Here is a 20,351-nt window from a genome sequence, read left to right as displayed (position 1 = left end):
TTCATCAACTAATAAATAAATGACACTTCGAAAAGTAGTTACCATTCTGCAGTAAGGCGACGGGGAAGTGCGGCGAGGGTGTGGAGGTGAGCCAGAGACGGAAGTCTTTGTGCACCAGCTCAGGAGTTATGTGTTCCACGTTCAGCTCCAGCACCGGCATCCAGGACGGGGACAGGTGGCAATTCTGGGTTAATGGACTACGTTATTGAAGAATATCAGGATATTATCCTGGTATGAACCAGTGTCTTGGCTGTAAGGCGTATATTTGTAGACGAACTACGGAACATTGAATAAAGCTAAGAAAATGTACCACAATTTACACCACATCGCGAATACTCAACACAACTTTAATGGTCTTTAAAATGTAAAACATGTAAAATGATGACCTAGTCAGAAAATTATAAAAATATCCGAAAATGTTTGTGCGTAATCATGAAATCACCAGTGCTGTTGAAAAAACCAACTATCATTAATCAGGTCAGTTTATTTTTTGTTAAAACAAAATAAACTGACCTGATTAATGATACTTAAAATATCATCTAAAAAATTGTATGGCTTACCTGGAAGAACACCCAGTTGCCAAAGTCGCAGCCGACCCTCATCATGGCCTCGGCCAGCGGGCCCTGACCCTGTCCTAGGGAGATACTCTCGAAACGTTTGCCCATCTTCATCTTGTCCGCGAACTTCAACAGATCTAGGGTTAAAGAGAATAGCAGGAAACTGAAGTGAGGAGGTGGTCAGCGGTCATTAGGTATAAGAGAGGCAGGGAGGGGGGGTTTTAATTATGATCAGATTTAATATGAATTACGTGAGGATTTTATTAAATATCTATATCTAATCAAAACAAGGATTATATTCGTTAGTGCGAGAGTCGCTTTAAAGGGAAATATAACTACTGAGTGAAAAATATTCCAAGTGTCGGGAAGTTCGTGTCTTTAATTTTTACATTATCTATTTTTTATACGACCAATCTAGTCGAAGGAATAACAAAACAGCAGCGTTACCCTAAAAAATATTCATAAAATTACGTCTATTCATTAGAGGTTACGCAAAGTAGGCGAAACAAACACCCTTTATGAGCATTCGTTCTTATTAAAAAGTCGGCGGCATCGTAAAGGCATACATTTGAGCGTCTATCTCCGCGGCGGGAGTTCAAACGCGATTACTACAGCTTTGAGTTCAGCCGCTATCCACGTTCACCGTTATTACTCCCTCAAAAGACTCATGACTTCACACTTTATTAAAAATGTACCTATTTTTTAAGACAAGATGCCTAGCAAAAAAGGGCGTTAAAAATGTTCTAAGAAAAATAGAGGGGTTGTTTAATGGAACTTTATGAAGCGATCATTTAAAAAAGTAATTTAACGTAGGTAGGAATAATGTAAATTTTAATTATTTTTTAAATCAAAAGCACACGGTAATTAACGGGATTTTTAAACGTTTCCCGCATTAAGGAATTTGATTCTTTTGTCGCGGGGGTTTACAAACATACAATTCATCACATCAAAAAGACACCCAAACCCAGGACAAGCATTGGTGAATCACACAAATGCTTATCCTACGCGGGGCTCGAACCCGCGACACGACGCGCTCTGTGGGTTTGGCGAGGCTACCTCAACCACTCGGCTATCCATGCAGTCCGTGTTTACTGTATGTGTGTAAGGTACCGAACTCCTTGTAAACGGCTAGAACGATTTAAATGATTTTTTAATGCTGTTGCGAAATTCCGATTTGAAAGCTATTTCAAAACAAAGTATGATTCTTAATTGTATTAAATGTTAAGAAATAACTTTGCGGGAAAAACAACATTTGCCAGGCCAGCTAAAAATTAATATATTTTCGTCAATTCTTCAGTATTTCTGATAAAAGAGTATAAATGTTACAAAACCATAATTATCATTTAATCAGGTCAAACAGTGGTCGCTTTGTATGTGAATGTATTCATGTATGAGACAGGCTCAAAGGCGAGCCGACGTCGCACTGTCTGATAAAACTTAGATAAGAGTTTAACTGTTACAGCGGGTAGAGCCTGAAGTTCACATATAATAGTTTTACTAAGTTCTAGACTGGATTATATCTTGATTAGGTAAGTGAATCATCTTGATTGTACGGATAGAGGAGTTGAGTTCATCACTGCGCGGTGTGTCGCTTATTCCATCTCCGCTTGAAAACAGTATTTGTGTGATCCACGCATGCTTGTTCTAAGTCTAGGTATCTTGAATGTTTGTAAAAACCCCTGCGACACAAGTATCTAATATCTAAGTATGGAAGGGCGAGAGTTAAAAAAAGGAAGAATACTTATGTTCATATTTTTGGCGTGTGTTGTCCTAAATAAATAAACATTTGGCAATGTGCGTCATACCAGCAGCGGGGTCGGTCCCCGTGGAGAGCACGAAGATGATGGGCGCGAGCGGGTCGGACTCCCCGTACAGCGCCGCCAGGTCCGCCGGCTGCGGCTCCACGAAGCGCGCACCCAAACCCATCACCACGTAGTCCTGGGGACAACGCAAGTGGCAGCAGGAACCATACTGAAGTTTCGGTCGGTGTATGAAGAATCGCAACGCATTGCCATTTGCCATACACCGACACAAAAACGCGGAGGACGTAGCACGGTGGTTCAGGTTTAGTCAGTAAGAGTCTGATACTACCCATTTCCTCCCCCGAGGGAGCGGGTGTTAATGCGGATTGAATGCGGAAAAAGGGTGATTTTCTGAAATGGTTATTTGTTTCTACCGATGAACGGGCCCAAATCGTGACATTGTGAAAAAAATAGATATTTATTTGTCACTCATGCAATTGATGAACGTAAAAGCAAATACTAAAAATAAAGAAGGTTAAGGGTTGATTAAAAATTTGACCTTTGTCTTTAGAATCGTTATTAAAGCGGCAACACAAATACATCATCTGTGGAAATCCAGCGTGGTATACAGCCAGACAAAGTGATAAACAGCGGTGACTCAATAACAGGCACCCGTTTTTACCCTTAAAGCACGGAGAGATTAACATGACAGCACACATCCGTAAAATTTTGATAAAGAATTAGAGTAAACTAGCAGAAAGCCGAAGCTACTGCTTAATTTATCGCGAAAAATTTACATGCGTGGACGGAAAGTCGGAAAGTGTTACACTGCAATAGCGGAGTCACAAATATAAAACTTCAAATGTAATTCAATGGCGTGTAACGACTTGCTAAGTCCAGCAATTCAAGGAGATGACGATGAATGGAAGAGATAGTACTGACCTGTAAGCCAGGTATGAGCTTGTCAGGTCGAACGCACTTGAGGACGAGCAGCTTCTGGAATGCGTCCAGCTGGCTGTCCAGCGGCTTCGGGTACGGCAGTCTGGGAGAAGGGGATAGGGGTTACATGGGTAAACTAACTAAAATACTGGTACACATTATTATAATAATATGTACCTTAAACTATCGGACATTATTTTTTTTCAAAAGAATGGTTATTATTTATTATCAGTAAGTACTACACTAAAAAATCACTTATACTAATAAAGAGCATAAAATTAAACTAAATGTAGAACATAATAAAACGTCACTCAATCATGCACTCTCATGTACTATTGTTACAGTATAGTTTCCAAAATAAAAGTTTTTTAAAATAATGAGTACCCCTTTAAAGATCTTTAGATTATTCAGTTACACGTTGTTTAAGCCGGCTTAAATGCAACTTAATGTACTTATTAAGTAGTTCGACTAACTTGTGCGGAGTATAAGAGTCGTAGAAGGTCTTGAAGTATTTGGAGTGGTGGTGGAAGTCCTCGAGGAAGGTGTGCATGGTGGGCACGGTGGCCAGCTGCTGCATCTCGAGCCACATGCGGGGGGAGATCCACTTGGGCTCGGGGTTGGGCTTCTCCTGTGACACAAAGCAATAATTAAGGTCGTAACTTCAAATCCAGCGGCCAAATATGTAGTTATATTATTGCTATGGAAGAGACTCCGCTCTATGACGTGTAACATAAAAGTAACCCGAGTTACTCGTTATTACATCAGCTACTAAAAAAGAATCAAAATATAAGTTTTTCTTTTAGAATTCATAGGCATACAGTAAAAACGGTAGTTACCGTAACGAACGGGCACTCCAATTTTATATTCATGTATCATCATAAGTAGCCTCTAACTTCTACGACTGATGATTGAAACAGCAGCCATGTTACCTTTTTAATTATGGCGCTGATGGCCAACAAAGCCTATACGGGAGTGACAACGCCGGTCGCAATGTTTGCAGGCAATATATTTATTAAAAACGACTCCCGCACTAAGGAATTCAATCCTTAGGTCGCGGAGGTTTTACAAACATACAACTCACATGCACAAAGACACCCAGACTCAGGACAAGTATTCGTGGATCACACAAATGCTTGTCCTACGCGGGGATCGAACCTGCGACACGACGCGCTCAGTGGGTTTTGGCGTGGTGACCTCAACCACTCGGCTATCCGTGCAGTCAAAATATATATAGACTAGCTTTTCGCCCGCGTCGATGTCGGTTATAGGTATCGCGTTTCCAAGAGAACTCTTCAAAAGTCCGGGATAAAAAACTATCCTGTGTTTTTTCTCAAGGTCAACTCTATCTCTGTACCAAATCAGTTCAGTGGTTTAGACGTGAAAGCGTAACAGACAGACAGACAGACAGACAGACAGACAGACAGACAGACAGACGGACAGAGTTACTTTCGCATTTATAATATTAGTAGGGATATAAGACAAAGCAACACCCACCGCATCGAGTTTGGCTCCGTTGAGGAAGTAATTGAACTCGGTGATCCTGATGACGCCCTTGTCCAGCAGGATGCGCGCGCACAGCAGGAACGCGAACAGCAGCTTGTGGCGCTCGAACAGGCTGCGGCACACGTTCTGGTACAGCAGGAACGTGAAGTGGACTATTATCACGTCCACGCGCTCCACTATGTCCTCTGGTGATAACGAAACAGAAAGAAACATGACAAATTGATTTTAGTTTTATAATGATGACGCGCCGAAGCAAACCCGACGGGGTGTTATAAGTTTGACGTGTGTGTGTGTATGTGTCTGTCGGCATCGTAGCTGCCAAACGGGTGATCCGGTTTTAAAGCGGTTTTTTGGTTTGAAAGGTATGACAGTCGAGAGTTTTCTTGGCTATGTTTGGTGGAAATCGGTTCAGGTCTTCAATGTCATCAGGTCGTTTGTTAGGTGTGATAGGAATGTTACACGCTCAGTTTACTTGCAACATATGTGGGATCCGATATTTGAAGCACGGGATATTTGAAAAAGGCTCGAAGGTATGAGACGTTACCTTGGTCTACCTTTTAGTAAACCCATCGAGTTTGGGCTCATTGAATTTGTCTTGACTAGTTCTGTTCATGTCTCTCATTTGGATCGGGGATTTTTAAATTTTAATTAAACAAAAAGAAATGCTAATCGCTCGATGTTGATCTAAAATATCTCGATTCTCACCATTGGGCTCGGTCTCAGCCATGGACCTGACGAAGAGCTTGACAAACCACTCGAGCGAGTACTGGTACATGGGGTCCACGTTGGACATGTCGGACAGGCAGAAGAACAGGATCTGTCCGCGGTTGGCCACCGGCACGTAGCCGCTGCGGGCCTCGTCTATCTCCAGGGTAGTGGCGTTCGATGTCCTCCACTTTTATCTATAGCATTCAAATAAGATATTCAATAACTTTAGTTTTTGATTCTTGTTAAATGTCTATTTTTTACTGTCCTTATTGTAAATGGCAAAAGGATGGTTTTATTATACTGTGGGCCATCAAAAGTTAACCAAGGAAAAACACTTCTTGCAAAAATTTGAATATTTTATTAAAAAATCATTATAAATTTCCGTCAGATGACGAGTTATAGGTAAGACACTGTTTTTCTGGTCATGTTACAGTAAACAGTTTTTTCAAGGATTAAGGAAAACATTTACAGAAAGATTTTATCGTTGGACTATATCGCAATATTCAATATACTTCAATAACTCATATCAAAAAAAAAATACGGGAATGGTCAAATGGTCAATCAATTTGCGATATTAAAAATGCAAAAACCGTGTAATTTTATTAAAGGATGTTAACCATCCTTTAATAAAATTCTTCATTCATTTATTCTGAGTTTATGTTCGTATAGGATAATTTGGTATCTGCAGCGGGCTGCAGTACTCACGATGATCTCGGCGCTCTTGATCTTGATGGCCTCGAGCGTGAGGATGAGCGGCAGGTCGTCGACGGGCGAGCCCTCGCTGTTGGACAGGCCGTACAGGATGTCGGCCTGCATCTCGGCCAGCTGCGCCGCCATCTGCGCGCGCGACACGATGAGCTGGCCGCGCTGCTCCTCCAGCTCCGGCCGCTCCTGCGCCACCACGATGGACAGCAGCTGCTCCGCCAGCCCGCTGCACGCACAACTGAGGCTTAGACACGGCTATGACCCAATTTATACCTTATTTCATTAAGTCGGTGAGTTTAATGCTGTCTTGCACTTTAAACAGATGCATAGCGAGCGGAATAGAGGAGAGATAATGTGCCCAACTAATTAAGAAGACTTATCCTATCTGCCTAATATAACTACTCAACACAACAAGCTGACAACTCTTGTCTAATAGAGAAAATTCGAGCCGCAAAGAAATTAACAAGAATTATAAAAGGCTATTGCTAGCAGCTTAAACAGCCTAAATGGCGGCTAAAAAAATAAAATAGCCTATGTATTAATCCAAGATGCCAGCTACCTCCATATAAAACTCCATCTAAACCGATCCAACTGCCAAAGCACGAAGATGCAACAAACACTCGTATAATTTCGCATAAAGTGTGATTTTATTATTGTTGTCAGTGCAAGCTATTAGTTGTGCGTTACCTGGGCACCAGCGCGAAGTTGACGACCATGACCTTGACGGAGGTCTCTGGCGTGTACTTGGGGTTGGGCAGCTTGGTGGTGATGTAGAGTCGGAAGCCCGCCATGAAGGGGATCAGGGAGTCGCCCAGCTTCAGCACCAGCTGGCCCGCTTGACGGAAGTATTGACGCTGGAGTGGAAAACAGATTATTTTTTTTGCTATTTACATTAACATCAAGTTTCAAGTTCCGTTTTTCCCAACCATGTGTTATCCCTTAGCTCAGTGGGTTTTAGCGTGGTGACAAGCCACTATATTTTCTTCTATTAAATTAGTAATAAAAGGGTATTTGGCAAAAAAATCTGTTTATTCCGTGAAACAGTTTTCTTAAATAAAAGATGAAGGGGATACAGTGTCATAAAATCAAAAATGAGTGACGTCACCACAACGCGTTTTATAAGCAAGTTATGTTTTCAACCCCCACTACCATACATTTCATCATCTTCAGTGTTTTTATCCTTCATAATTATGAGGTTAAGTCAAATACCATATTACAGTCGCTTAAAGCTAATCGATTAGCTTTTTCTATTACCTATTACAATTCTATATCTATACTCTTGGAGTATAGATATAGAATTGTATAGGTCACTCTTACCTTCAGTACTGGGTCCAAGGCGGGGTCCAACTCTTGGCCGACGTTCTCCAGTAGTATCGGCTTCCCGAACCTGAGCGCAGACTCGAAGTTCCGCAGCAGGTCGCGGTCGTTGGGCTTGCATACCACTAGGCCTTCCAATTTGCCCTACAAGCAGAAAAATTAAATTAAAAAAAGTTGGTAAAAAAAATATGATTTTTATATTTACATGCTTTTAGAGACTCTGGGCGTCTATGTGCATGTGAGTTGTATGTTTGTAAGCCCCCCGCGACACAAGGATAAAATCCCATAAAGCGAGAGTCGTTTTAAAAAAAAACAGAACTTATATTTGGTTAATTCTGTCCACTTCAAGTCCTTCCTCCTATTTTAAAGTGTTTTATTCCCAATCGCCTTATAGTTGATTGAAGTAAGTACCATAGCCCGTATCCACTGTTGGCCTGCGTCTGCGGGTCGATGATGAGCGGCCAGCGTCGCGAGTTGGACATCAGTACTGCGGACTCCACAGACATGGGGTCGCGCGGGAGACCGTACATCTGCCATGTCCTGCGATACAACGCGATAATACCTTGAGGAACTGTTACCTGTATGACTCACTACTTAATATTATATTATGAAAACATAATAATTAATAGATTTTTAACTTTCTAGTTCGTACAGTCGTGATCCTTCTTACAATCCTCCGTACTAAAACTAGCTATTTCTTCTTTTGTCTCCCGCTTGCTATGGAGGGAAGTGGAACATTTTTTCTTACTCCTCCTCTTTACTATTTCTGATTAATTTCGTTGCGGGTTCCAAGGCAGTTAATTGTTCCCCCTGGGAACCGAACTTAAGTGTTTCGGTGGTTTTCGTTGGTTTCATTGTAGATCCTGGCTTACAGGAGTTGCAATGATGGGCATGTGTGGCGGGCTAGTCCCATAAAAAAAAGCACAATTTAACGTGCGTTCTGAAACTCTCTTCTGAGTTTCGGAATGACAGAAATGGTTATCGATCCACGGACCGATCGAAATTAGACTTGTTTAACCTATGGTCGATAAAGTTGTGCAGTTGTAACTTAGCCACGAGCTCCTCAATTAATATAAGTTTATAAATTAAAGAGTATCTCTAACCTGATCTGCACAGCATCGCCCAACACGGAGAGCGGCGTGGCGCCGGGCGAGTGCGGTAGCTTCACTTTCTAGAAACAATACACTCAAATGCATTCCCCGAACGACTAACGTAAGAGTAACATAAAATACTAAATCCTACATGTTCAATGAAAAAAGTGCTTGAATTAAATGAAATAGTTTATTCTGCTAATATGGTAAATGTTTTATGTATAAATAATAAGTAACAGTGCTACTTATCTTTTGTTTTAAATAGTTGGAGTCCAAATTTTGACAACACCACTATATCTGATAAATCGTGATAGCTAGATAGTCGTAACATCTCATAAATTTATGGGGCACTTATTTGCACTTATATTTTTCTTTAGACTACTTGTACGGAACCCTCAGTGTTGCCAGTCCGACTATCACTTGACCGGTTATTCAGTCTTATTAACCATAACTGGGCAATAACCATATATGAGCAGGGTTCTAGTGATACGAAGTAAAAAAAATTGTATTGTTTTAATGATAAGTTAAAATATGTAATTGTTTTGTGTCCCAAATAAATAAATAAATACATGTTAAACCAATATATTTACCACTAAGTGATCAATCCAGTGTGTCAGGAGGTCTCTTCTAACTCGTCAGTAAACGGTGTGATGTAGCCCACAGCACCTTGAAAGCAATATCAATGATTAATTAAAATGAATACTGTAATTTCAGGTGAATTGAAAGTGATGACATGAATAACAGCACGTTTGTAGAGTTCGACACCCAAAGGTTAAAATCATAAAACCTAGCTGAGGCTCTGTTGTTTGCCCGTCACCAGACTGTCTCTATGAACCGTGTTAGCTAGACTTTAGACATGCGCTAATTTCGCCACCAACTGTTTTGCAGTCTGACGATTTTTTGTTTCTTTTCTGTATAATATATTCCACGACACTTAAAGTGCGTGATAACGCGCCTTACGGCATATTAAGACATTCCATTTATACGTATACTTTGTTGATATATTAGAAATACTCACAAGCGCTGAGCAATATATCTCCAATCAAGTTGACGATCGCGACGCTCAAGTCTTTGATAGTTTTGATCCATCTGACGCGTTCGCTCGACAGCCCGTTCAACAATCTGAAATAAATTACAAAAACAATGTAATTACATACTATTTAATTCTCAGCTTATAGTAGTTCTAAAAAAAGAATTACTGCTTGTGATAGCAAGAGATATGACTTCAAATTAATAAAATCAAAATTGTCCTAAACACTGCTGCAAATGTACGGATAGCCGAGTGTGTCGCGGTTTTACCCCGTAATACAAGCATTTTTGTGATTAATTAATGTTTGTCCTAATTCTGGGTGTCTTTGTGTATGTGACTTGAATGATTTAATGTGGAAGCAGTTTTTTAAAAGAAGCAGAATAGAGATGTCAGTTTTGTATCTATGGCAATATAATCAAGATCTACAAGAACATGTACTCCCAAATTCATGGTCCACTGCTCTTTAATGCCGGCTTTCGTAAGTAAAATGCTCTTTAATAGGTGACGGAAAGATGATTATGCAGTGTACCTTTTTTTTATTTTAAGGCGGGGGTATCCTCATGGACACCCACTCCCTCGGGGTAGGAAATGGGTAGTGCCGGACTCTTACTGACTAAACCTGAACCGCTGTGCTACATCCTCCGCGCTTTTGCGTCGGTGTATGGCAAGTTGCAATCCTTCATACAGTAACACAGTGTACCTGTTGGCGCGGTCCATCCTGGCGAGACAAAGGTTGATGTCCTCCTCCATCCGTTTCCGCTCCTCCTCCTTCTCCACGAGGTACGCGTTCAGCTTCGCGATGCCCTCCAGCAGCGCTATCATCTTAGCCTTCGCGTTCGCCAACATCGCTGGTGAACGATAAAGCATACTACATGTATGACTGACTGGTCCTAGTGTTTAGTGACCCTGACTGCTATACTGGAGGTCGTGGGTTTGAAATCCCACGCAGGACAAATGTTTATTTTTTTATGTTATATTATTTAGTAGGTAATGTTTAAATTTTTTTATGTATAAGTGTAAGTTGATTATAAGTTCATTACACAGTTGAACCATTGCAAAGGTTTGTGGGGCTTAACTTATTACATACTTATTTGTGTGAAAAAAAGACTGTAAAAGACAGATTGATGTCAGACTACATGACGCAGAATAGTCTCTCTGTTAACACCCTACAACAGTATTCGTTTTAGACTTGGTTGTAGTCCCGCAGTACTAGACAGACAGATATAGATGTTGTCCTACCCTCGACGATGGCGAGGTCCCTGGTGGCCCTCTCCAGCGCCTCCTTCTTGGGCGCGACGGCCTTGTTGACGTGGTAGAACTTGTACATGGCGTGCACCCACATGCATAGAGACTGCACGCCTTCGACACCTTAAAGATAACCATATTAGCATCTAAGTGGAAAAAAGATAAATATCTAAGGTGCTGTTATCCCTACTATTATGAGTGTGAAAGTAAGTATTGTTACGCTTTACTTCACCGATCATTATAAAACTTCGTACACAATATGTACTTGTAGCGATGAGAAGTACGCTACTGAGATCACTGAGCAAGAAGTCTTTCAAGCTTTTTGCGTATTTTTGTCTGATTTGATTTGACTGCTTAGTGGTTAACCACGCCAAACCCACTTAACGCGACATGTCGCGGGTTCGACACCCGTGTAGGACAAGCATTTGTGTGATCCACGAAAGCTTGTCCTGAGTCTGGGTGTCTTTGTGCATATAAACTGTATGTTGTCGAACCCCCCGCATCGCAAGCATTAAATTTCTTAGTGCGGGACTCGTTTAAAAAAATCGTTCTCTCATCTTCTGTGTATTCTCATTAACAGTGGTACTTAATAATTGACGGGTCATAGTCAGGGTTGACGACGAAGCGCTTGAGCTTCTTGATCATGTCCTCGGTGATGGACTCCTTGTCGAACTTCATGAGGGAGTCGAGGAAGGCGGTGGGTCGGCCAGCATCTGTGAGCCCGGCTTCCAGTAGTTCAGGACCTTCTCGCCGTATGCCGCGCCTGGCTCCTGTAAGGGTAATTGGGGAACATTGTAGACTTGGTTTAGGTTTAGTTTGTGTGTTTTTCTGTTAATGCAGATAGAAACTGGAGTTCAAGCTATGCCCAAAACATAATCAGGATAAAATTTTCACGGCCAAATTTTTTTTTCAATATGGCTATTTCTAAATTGATTTTTGAAAATTACTTTTTCACTACATTTTAGAGCGTGTATCCACATTGTAACACTTAAAAAAACGGCGTTTTCTATCTCTACTGTCGCACCAACACTCAGCTCTGAACTTTCAAGTTTAAATTAAGATGTCAAAATTGTAATTTTTTATATGAATGCTTTACAGCGTCACTTTACCAGGACGTACCATTATGTACGGGAGTTGATCACATTAATTTCTCCCTCACCTTGATGGGTTTGATATCGAAGACGACGCAGAGCGACTCGATGACGAGCACGACCCCCTGCGGCGGTTTCTTCATGGCCTTCACCTCCACGATGTCGTTGCGGTTCAGCTCCTGCAGCGCCTTCTCGGCCGCGCGGAGGGCTGGCATGGCCTCCTCTGGGTGTTGACGATACATCTTAGTATTGATTTATGTAGTCACTGTATGAAGATATTTGCTATTGCTCTGTGACTTATAATCAAATTCCACAGGTCGGAGTGCCCTGATTGCTTATTTAAATACGCAATAGGTGACTGCTTTCATTCCGATAATGCCACCAAAAAAAAACCCTTCAATTAAAATATGTTAAAATAAATAATATAAGAATAATGATTAAATTACAATATAAGCATAAATAAATTCAATAATATATATAATATGCATATATTCATATATGTGTATGCATTTATATACACATATGTTATACATATTAAAACACGTTGGATATTTTCCATGAACTATATTTGACAATCAACATAACAGAGACAAACATAGATTACATAGCTACAAGACATTAAAACCTATTTTGATACATACTAACACCCCCACTTATCAAAATAATCAAAACATTACAAGACATAGTACAACACCCACTCTATAAATAAACTAAAAATGCTTTACATGTCATTAGTACACCATTTAGAAAAACAGTAGAGTTATACTCATTCCCATACTACAAATACATCACTAGGGTTTTTTAACAAGCTCACAGGCATCATTATCTTCAAATGATTGCAACTTCTGAGCCAAAGCACGTCTCCACTGCTCCTTCTCAGGCCTTTTCAGAGCCTGTGAGATTGAAATCTCCTGAGAAACTGGAACAGTACTGGATACACACAAGTTGCTGAAACCATACCGATCAGGCTGCTTTCCTTGCGTCTTCTGTCTTTCATAAGGCTCTGGCTCCTGACTAAGATATACATGTAATGTGTGTTTCTTCACCATCAGTGTATACTGAAGAATCTGAAGAGCTATCACTATGATAATCAAATACTGGAACACAGGATGCCCCCACTGAATCTCTGTTCTCCTTCTCCACGCTGATCTCTGGTGTTTGCACATTACTCTCGTCATCTGGAACCAATATTGCCTCCTGGCTGTTTGCATTATCACCTGTCTCGCTTTCTATCAAAATAACATCTGCTGGTGATAACAGTATCTTTTGAAGGATTACACAATCTCTATCCTTTCACATTCATTCCATATCTTGGCTATTTATATGTGCAAGCCACTTCTGTGCCACAATCTTCCTGTAATTGCAGGAGCTGCCAACATGTAACTTGAAGATTGTAACCTCAACTTGTAAACCCCATCAGTTAAGTCAGCTATCGCAACCAAAGCATCTCTTCCGTCATAAATACATAACAATGCTTTTCTTCAATTATAACCTGGTTACCATTCCTGATAAGCTCGCTAACTGATTACAAGTTTGTAGTCAAAACAGGCACGCATAGCACATTTTTCACAGTTATATGACATTGCAAGTCTGACATGATCTCCACATCTCCTGAACAATCAACCCATTAAAACACGGTGATAGTTTCATGTTTGCAATCCCGTCCTTGTTAACAGTCATATGTGCACTGGCACCGCTATCTGTGTACCAACCCTTCTAACTAAACCTTCCGTTTATAAAAAACATTGAAAACGCATTTATCCGCCATTTTCTTTCATAACGGGCACCACATTTATCATAGTTTTCCATGCCCTTTAGTTTTGGTACACTAGCTATATTCGAGTTCATGGTTTCGCCAGTCAACAAGCGCAAATTATCTATTTTAACAACAAAATAACTGATAAATGCCCAACTGGGCCCATAACCTATTAAAACACGTTGGATATTTTCCATGAACTATATTTGACAATCAACATAACAGAGACAAACATAGATTACATAGCTACAAGACATTAAAACCTATTTTGATACATACTAACAATACATACATACGTGTACATACATGTATAAGTGTGTGATGTGTATAATATACCTATATATAAGACTAGCTGTTGCCCGCGACTTCGTCCACGTGGTTAGAATTTTCCACATTTTCCATTGTATCTTCGCTCCTATTAGTCGCAGCGTGATGTTATATAGCCTATAGCCTTCCTCGATAAATGGTCTATTCAACACAAAAATAATTTTTCAAATCGAACCAGTGGTTCCCGAGATTAGCGCGTTCAAACAAACAAACAAACAAACAAACTCTTCAGCTTTATATATTAGTAAGTATAGATATAGATAAATAGAATAGTGTGTAAGATTTAGTGAGTAAGTAATTCTATAAGTACTGTAATTGTATTGCTGTGCCCTAACAGGGTATCATGTATGTACCTTTAAGTTTTATAACATCTGTATCCACTCATGATCGCAATAAATATTTGAAGTTTGAAATATTTGAAGAAGTTTGAACTTTGAACTAAATTATTTTTTCACGTAAAGTAGCTATCATTTGATCCCACAAAATAGATTCATCAAGTTTAGCTGAGTACTTTTTTATTTGAAGTCGGATAAATGTTTCGTAGTTAAAACAAAATTATTGGTTTAACCAATCTAAACCACAATAAGTTGTAGCAGTACTTTACATAGCTCAGCCTTCCGGTTTCTGTTATTAAGTATATGTTACCTAAGTCCCGCTGCGCGTCTTCCGTCATGGCTGCGTTGATGGCGGCCATCTTCTCCGCCATCACCGTCTCCTTCTCCACCTTCTCACGAGCCTCCTCAGCTATAGCCTACAGATACAAAGAGGTTATATTGCTTTATTTATGAACGAAGTGATATTATTTAATTTTATAACTATCCAAGCAAATAATTTCTTCTTTCGCAGCAAAAGAACTTAGGAAACTGGGAGCTAGCCTTTTTAGCAAGGCACCAGTATTTTACGAGCAGCGACTGCCTATCTGACCTCCTCCCATTACCTGGACAACACGATACTGACTATGGGAGACAGACTAGTTGTTAGACTCCCTAGCTTCGAACTACCCGTATCGTGTCAAAAATATATAAATAACAGCAGAGATCCACAATTTAACATGCCTTCCGAAATACGTAGAAACTCGTTACGACATAAATGGTCACCCACCCACGGACCTAACGTGTCAAGTGTAGCTTAACCTGTGATCGATTAAGATGTGCAGTTATAGTTGAGCCACGAGCTCCATATATCTGAAGCACAAGCCCCTTCATTATATCCCCTTGTGATGGCATATGGGTAGTGCAGTAGTACTCACGGTGTCGGTGGCTATCTGCTGGATGACCTGGCGGGTCTCCTCGGCCGCCTGCTCCATGAGCGGCTTGAGCTCGGCCAGCTCGATCTGCAGCTGCTTCACCTCCACCTCCGTCTGGTTCAGCTTGTCCAGACCTGGACAATTAAAATAGATAGCCTTATGTTACTATTTACTGTCATTAAGCGGGTTAGTCACGCCCGTCTGCACGACTAGTTGCGGACCCAACTGCAGACCGCCAGTAGTGATTAAAAGTTCATTCAATAATTCTCATGATATTTGCTAGAAAAATATTTATGGATTTTTCTTTGCTATTTATTTATTTATTCAATTAAAACATAAATTAACGCACAGGGCCAAATCACTTACATTTTAGATTTCAAATCAAATTACTTTACTTTTTGGTTACCAAATCTTCCAAAAGGCTAATTTTATGGAATATGTTATAGTAACATAGGTTTATGGTTGCCTGTGGTCTACAAAAAGATCCAGAAGGTCTCAAAAGTAATTTAGCCCAGCGTTGGTTTTGCCCAGCAGTGGGCTAAAAAATATATCTGATAGTTACCAGTCTTCAACGCGTTGGACTCAGTGAGGATGGCCTTCTGCTTCTTCTTGAACATCTCGGCGTAAGCGCCCAGCATCTCCATGTAGGACATGGGCGTCACGTAGTTGATGCGGTTCAGCTGCTCCTTGAAGTGCGCGCTCGCGTCCACCACCGTCTGGTGCGCGAAGCAAGTCATCGACTGCCAACAAAGGTTGTAGGGTCAATTGAAGGAAGATATATGTCATTCGGCTGTAGAAATGGCATAGGCTACTATTAAACTGGGAAAAAGGGTAGTATGGGGAATAAAGAGGAGTCTATGTTTATATGAAACTTTTTTAATGGAGTTCGGATTTGAAATGAGTACTGGGTTTTTCCCGCGGTTTTTCCCGCGTAGGACCCGGTCTTGCGGTAAGTTTTAGGTTTTCTATTTAAAAAACGTACTCATTTTTTTTATATTCTACGCAATTTTTACAAATTTTCTCAACGTTTGCCTGCCCTGGACTTACCGGAATATTCCAAGACTAAAATAAGCCAAATTGGTCCAGGCCTACCTACTACAGATTAACGAACAGACTAACTACAGACAAACGAACAGCAATTCATTTTTATATATAAGATGTGCACAGAGAGTTTGGGTATTTCGATTTTGGGTAATGGGGGGTCAACGCTACATTTCACTCCGGCATTTCCACGGAGACGGGAACGACCGCGGTGGAAACTGAAGTCCACACGGACGGAGTCGCGGGCAACAGCTAGTATTGTAATATAATATACTTACCACCATAGCATGCAAGACGTCCTCGGAGGCGGAGGTGAGCTCGCCCATGCTCTCGAAGAAGTGGTAGGCGACGGACTCCAGCGCGGTCTTGGGCCACTCGCTGAACCAGTCGATGGTGCAGCAGTTCACCAGCGACGGGAACTGCCGCAGCCGGGCGCGGAACACCTGCTCACGTCCAAGGAAAATAGCCTTGCTAGATTTTACTTAGTTGGTTTTAGGGTCTATTACTGCTAACCCTGCTTATGTCAAATTATTTTACTGTTCTGATGGAGATGATGACAATTTCTTTTCAGTGACCATATTTTATAATAATGAATAAGTATTTTTTTTAACGTTCCGCAACGACAAATTGGTCTAATCTCAGTTACGTAACTTTAAAGCAGTTTATCTTTGTCAGTATTTATTGTTCAGAAAATCAGTGCAAAAATCCGTGTCCCAATGGACTTATTATTCCTTATTATTCGTTTCGTTTCATTTTTTGTTAGATTTGAAGATGTATTGACATCTTCAAATCTAACTGATTAACTACATATACGTATATTTTTACTCTTATTCCCAACTAGTTGTTTCCCGCGGTTTCACCTGCGTACTTCCCGATCTGGTGGTTATTTTACTGTTTTAATTTTTTTCTTGTGTTTGCCGTAATTTTCCATATTTTCTTCCCTGGACTTTCACGCATATTTCATGACTGGAATTAGCCAAATCGGTTCAGCCGATCTCGGGTTTTAGCAAGACTAACGAACGGCAATTCATTTTTATGTATAGGATCATCATTCCCTACCCTATCTTCAATATCGACCTATCCTATTGTACAGACCTCTCCAATAGGGCTCATGACGATGACGATGTGAAGGTTGCTGCGCACCCTCCTCTGGAAGCAGGCGAACAGGTTCGCCTTGGTGGCAGTCAGGTTCATCTCCATGACGGCGTGACGCACCGCCTGGTAGATCTTGTCCAAGTCCTCCACTTCATATATGTTGGGTACGTCGCCAGAACTTAAGATGTTGTTCAGGTCTTCGAGGAATGATTCCATTTTTATCTGAAATTTATTAGAGGTACTTAATAGACGAGATTTTTACAGATTAAAGTTTTAGACCGAAATGCAGCCTTTTGGTAAATGTAAGTTTTGAGATATTGCATATAAATGATTGCACACGAATTAAATGTTTCTCACTGTATGCGATATCTATTATAAGGTCATCTATGATGTTTTTAAGGCTTGAAGCATAAATCATAACATATAAATTTCGTGTCAAGTTGTTTGTCCGCGATGGACCTCAAAACTTTTTAATATTGCTGTGTCGTCGTCGTTCAGGCGGTACTAAGTTAGCCGACTCAGCTGGTTACTATTATGATTCTTAGACCATTATTAAAGTGTCTGCTTCTATTCATATTGTACATCTAATATGAGCTTCTCTAGTAAGTTCGTAGTTTTCTCGTTAGTTACTAGTAGCGGTGTTACCTGTGCATCAGAGAACAGGAACACGATGCCGCGGTTCTCCACGCCCGCCTTCATCATGGTCTGGCGCAGGTCCTCGCGCCACTCCGACACGCCGTACGCCTTCGTGATCTCGATCTGGAAGCAGGCCAGCTCGGCCATGTTGGCGGCCAGCCGGGACAGGGACTGGCGACCTGGGGGACAAAGCTGTTGGTTTAAATGACTGGTATGTATCCAGATATCAGATGAATTGTGCGATATGTGACGCGGTTTGGATTCCTTGGAATTAAACAAATATTTTGTTAAGAATGCTGTTCTGTAAAATCGAGGATAAATGTGGTGAAACGTTAACTAACCCGTGCCCACTTCGTTTAGTGGTTTTTAAGGGTGCAACTTATAACGTCTTCAAAATGAATGATCGATGATTAAAAAACTTACTATTCTCGTCAAAATCTTTAATAATCTCTAATATAAAATTCTCGTAACACAATTTTAGAAGCCATACTTCTGCTTTACGGCTTGACCGATGTTTATGAATTTTCCGAGAATCGTCTGCTATTCATCATCTATCATCATCCATCTACCCCTATCATTTTATTACCAAACTACAAAATCTTTTCCCTATACCACGAACTTCAAACAGTCTATCTGACAAAGCCTCAGCTACGGCTAGCTAGTAGTACGTGAGGGTACCAGATCCGCCCATGCCCAGCAGCAGCGCGTTGGCCATGGGCTGGCGCATGATGCGCGCCACGCGACACAGGTGCGCCACCGCGTCCTCGAACAGCACCAGGTCCAGCGGCGCCGTCGTCGCCATGTTGTACTCCTCCAGGTAGTGCGACAGGACCTCGTCCAGCTAGGAACAGTGCTAGCTATATTACACAAGGTAATCCTAGCACTAGGCAGTCTGGCTACCACAGTCACGCTAAGGTCAGAATATTTTGCAGCCAATCGACGACCATTCAATAATCAAAATCGAAAATAAAAAGTCAAAAATGGTTTATTGCTTTTAAAAGATTACATTCATAATTCTTGTGTTCGGAGCTTCCCGGTAAGCAAGTAGGAAAACGAGGAAACAATTTCGAATGGATACATTCGAAATCGTTTCCTCCGGAACAAACACAGACTCCTCCTCTCACCTTAACCTTTTATGATAATTTTATACAGCAAAAAGTTTTTTGCATACCTTGTTTACATCGTTGATAAAAGTGAGATATTTTGAAACACACGTGATAATCCTTACTCTTCAATACTTAAGATCAGTTCATCAAGCAGTCCGTATCCTCACCTCTTCCTGGTCGACAATCTCGACGTACTTCTTATCATCCGTCCCGAGGTCCATGAAGTCCCCGAACAGCATCAGCCGGTTCGCGAGGATATCTTTAGGGTTTTTACCAAACTCCGAGCGAATCTTACTGTTTATGAGTCTGTAAATATGGGCACCGACGGTTATATCTATTAGTCTATTTGCCTTTTATGTTTGATAGGGACACAAAGCGAATAATAACAGGAGGCATTTTATCACGTGATATAACATTTAACTATGTTACAGCTGTCACATTCTTATCGTCTTGAGTCGAAACTCATGACATAACAGCCTTGGCCTTTTTTCTCGTTTCGTTAGAAATTCAGATAATAAATTTAGATTGAGAGGCAGTAGCGACATGCTAAATAACTGCAAAGGTTCAAATAAAGGGTTATGAAGTACTGTTTGAACTTCAAAATGTATCGTAAACTGAAAATCGTAAATTTCAAATTTAATGATTTATATATAAAAGCCAATTTACAAAATGATAATGAAAAAGAATGATCGTGACTATCACGTAAAATTTTGCCCTGTATGGCAATTGAGCCCTAGTCTTGCATTGAATATAATACTGTATTGCAGGGTATACATACTTGACGAACCACTGGCGATCCTCGTCGTTGACCAGCCTGTCCTGGTACACGCGCAGGTGCTCGTGGTACCACAGCCGGATCACGTCGTCCTCATGCTGACCATCACACAACAATGCCAATGGATAGGAAGGATTTTAAATCCTTGTATTTTGTATTTCACAAACATTCAAGTCACACAATTTCACAAAGACACCCAGACTCAGAACAAGCATTCGTGGATCTCAGAAATGCTTGTCCTACGCGGGGATCGAACCCGCGACACTAGTGGGTTTGGCATGGTGACCTCAACCACTCGGCTATCCGTGCAGCATTTGTTAAACACCACAAGGCAAGCAGACATGACTGTGATATTGCTCCGAGGGCTACCACTAATCACATCTCTTAAACGTCATTTAAATATATTTTCAGTTTTCTTTTCTTATCACCATGTCTAGGCTA

At 40.8% G+C, this 20,351-nt stretch overlaps 1 protein-coding gene across 1 annotated transcript in view; it reads right to left on the bottom strand.

Annotated features, from left to right (window-relative positions):
- The window catches only part of LOC113499853 (dynein heavy chain 1, axonemal-like), a 64,387-nt gene that overhangs the window by 9,766 nt on the left and 34,270 nt on the right, over nt 1–20,351 (bottom strand). The window contains 32 exon segments of the mRNA XM_026880419.1: nt 43–184; nt 561–694; nt 2,363–2,495; nt 3,242–3,341; nt 3,712–3,866; nt 4,733–4,926; nt 5,447–5,618; nt 5,620–5,643; nt 6,155–6,380; nt 6,842–7,008; nt 7,472–7,615; nt 7,883–7,899; nt 7,902–8,011; nt 8,575–8,642; nt 9,153–9,193; nt 9,196–9,228; nt 9,581–9,684; nt 10,293–10,440; nt 10,832–10,945; nt 10,948–10,983; nt 11,416–11,535; nt 11,538–11,607; nt 11,997–12,151; nt 14,657–14,762; nt 15,261–15,391; nt 15,820–15,997; nt 16,577–16,741; nt 17,394–17,615; nt 18,039–18,208; nt 18,708–18,870; nt 19,303–19,441; nt 19,914–20,008. Coding sequence (XP_026736220.1) covers nt 43–184; nt 561–694; nt 2,363–2,495; nt 3,242–3,341; nt 3,712–3,866; nt 4,733–4,926; nt 5,447–5,618; nt 5,620–5,643; nt 6,155–6,380; nt 6,842–7,008; nt 7,472–7,615; nt 7,883–7,899; nt 7,902–8,011; nt 8,575–8,642; nt 9,153–9,193; nt 9,196–9,228; nt 9,581–9,684; nt 10,293–10,440; nt 10,832–10,945; nt 10,948–10,983; nt 11,416–11,535; nt 11,538–11,607; nt 11,997–12,151; nt 14,657–14,762; nt 15,261–15,391; nt 15,820–15,997; nt 16,577–16,741; nt 17,394–17,615; nt 18,039–18,208; nt 18,708–18,870; nt 19,303–19,441; nt 19,914–20,008 — 3,976 coding nt within the window.

Source organism: Trichoplusia ni, chromosome 13 (assembly GCF_003590095.1).
Source record: "Trichoplusia ni isolate ovarian cell line Hi5 chromosome 13, tn1, whole genome shotgun sequence".
Lineage (NCBI taxonomy): Eukaryota > Metazoa > Arthropoda > Insecta > Lepidoptera > Noctuidae > Trichoplusia > Trichoplusia ni.
This window is presented reverse-complemented; position numbering and strand designations above follow the sequence as displayed.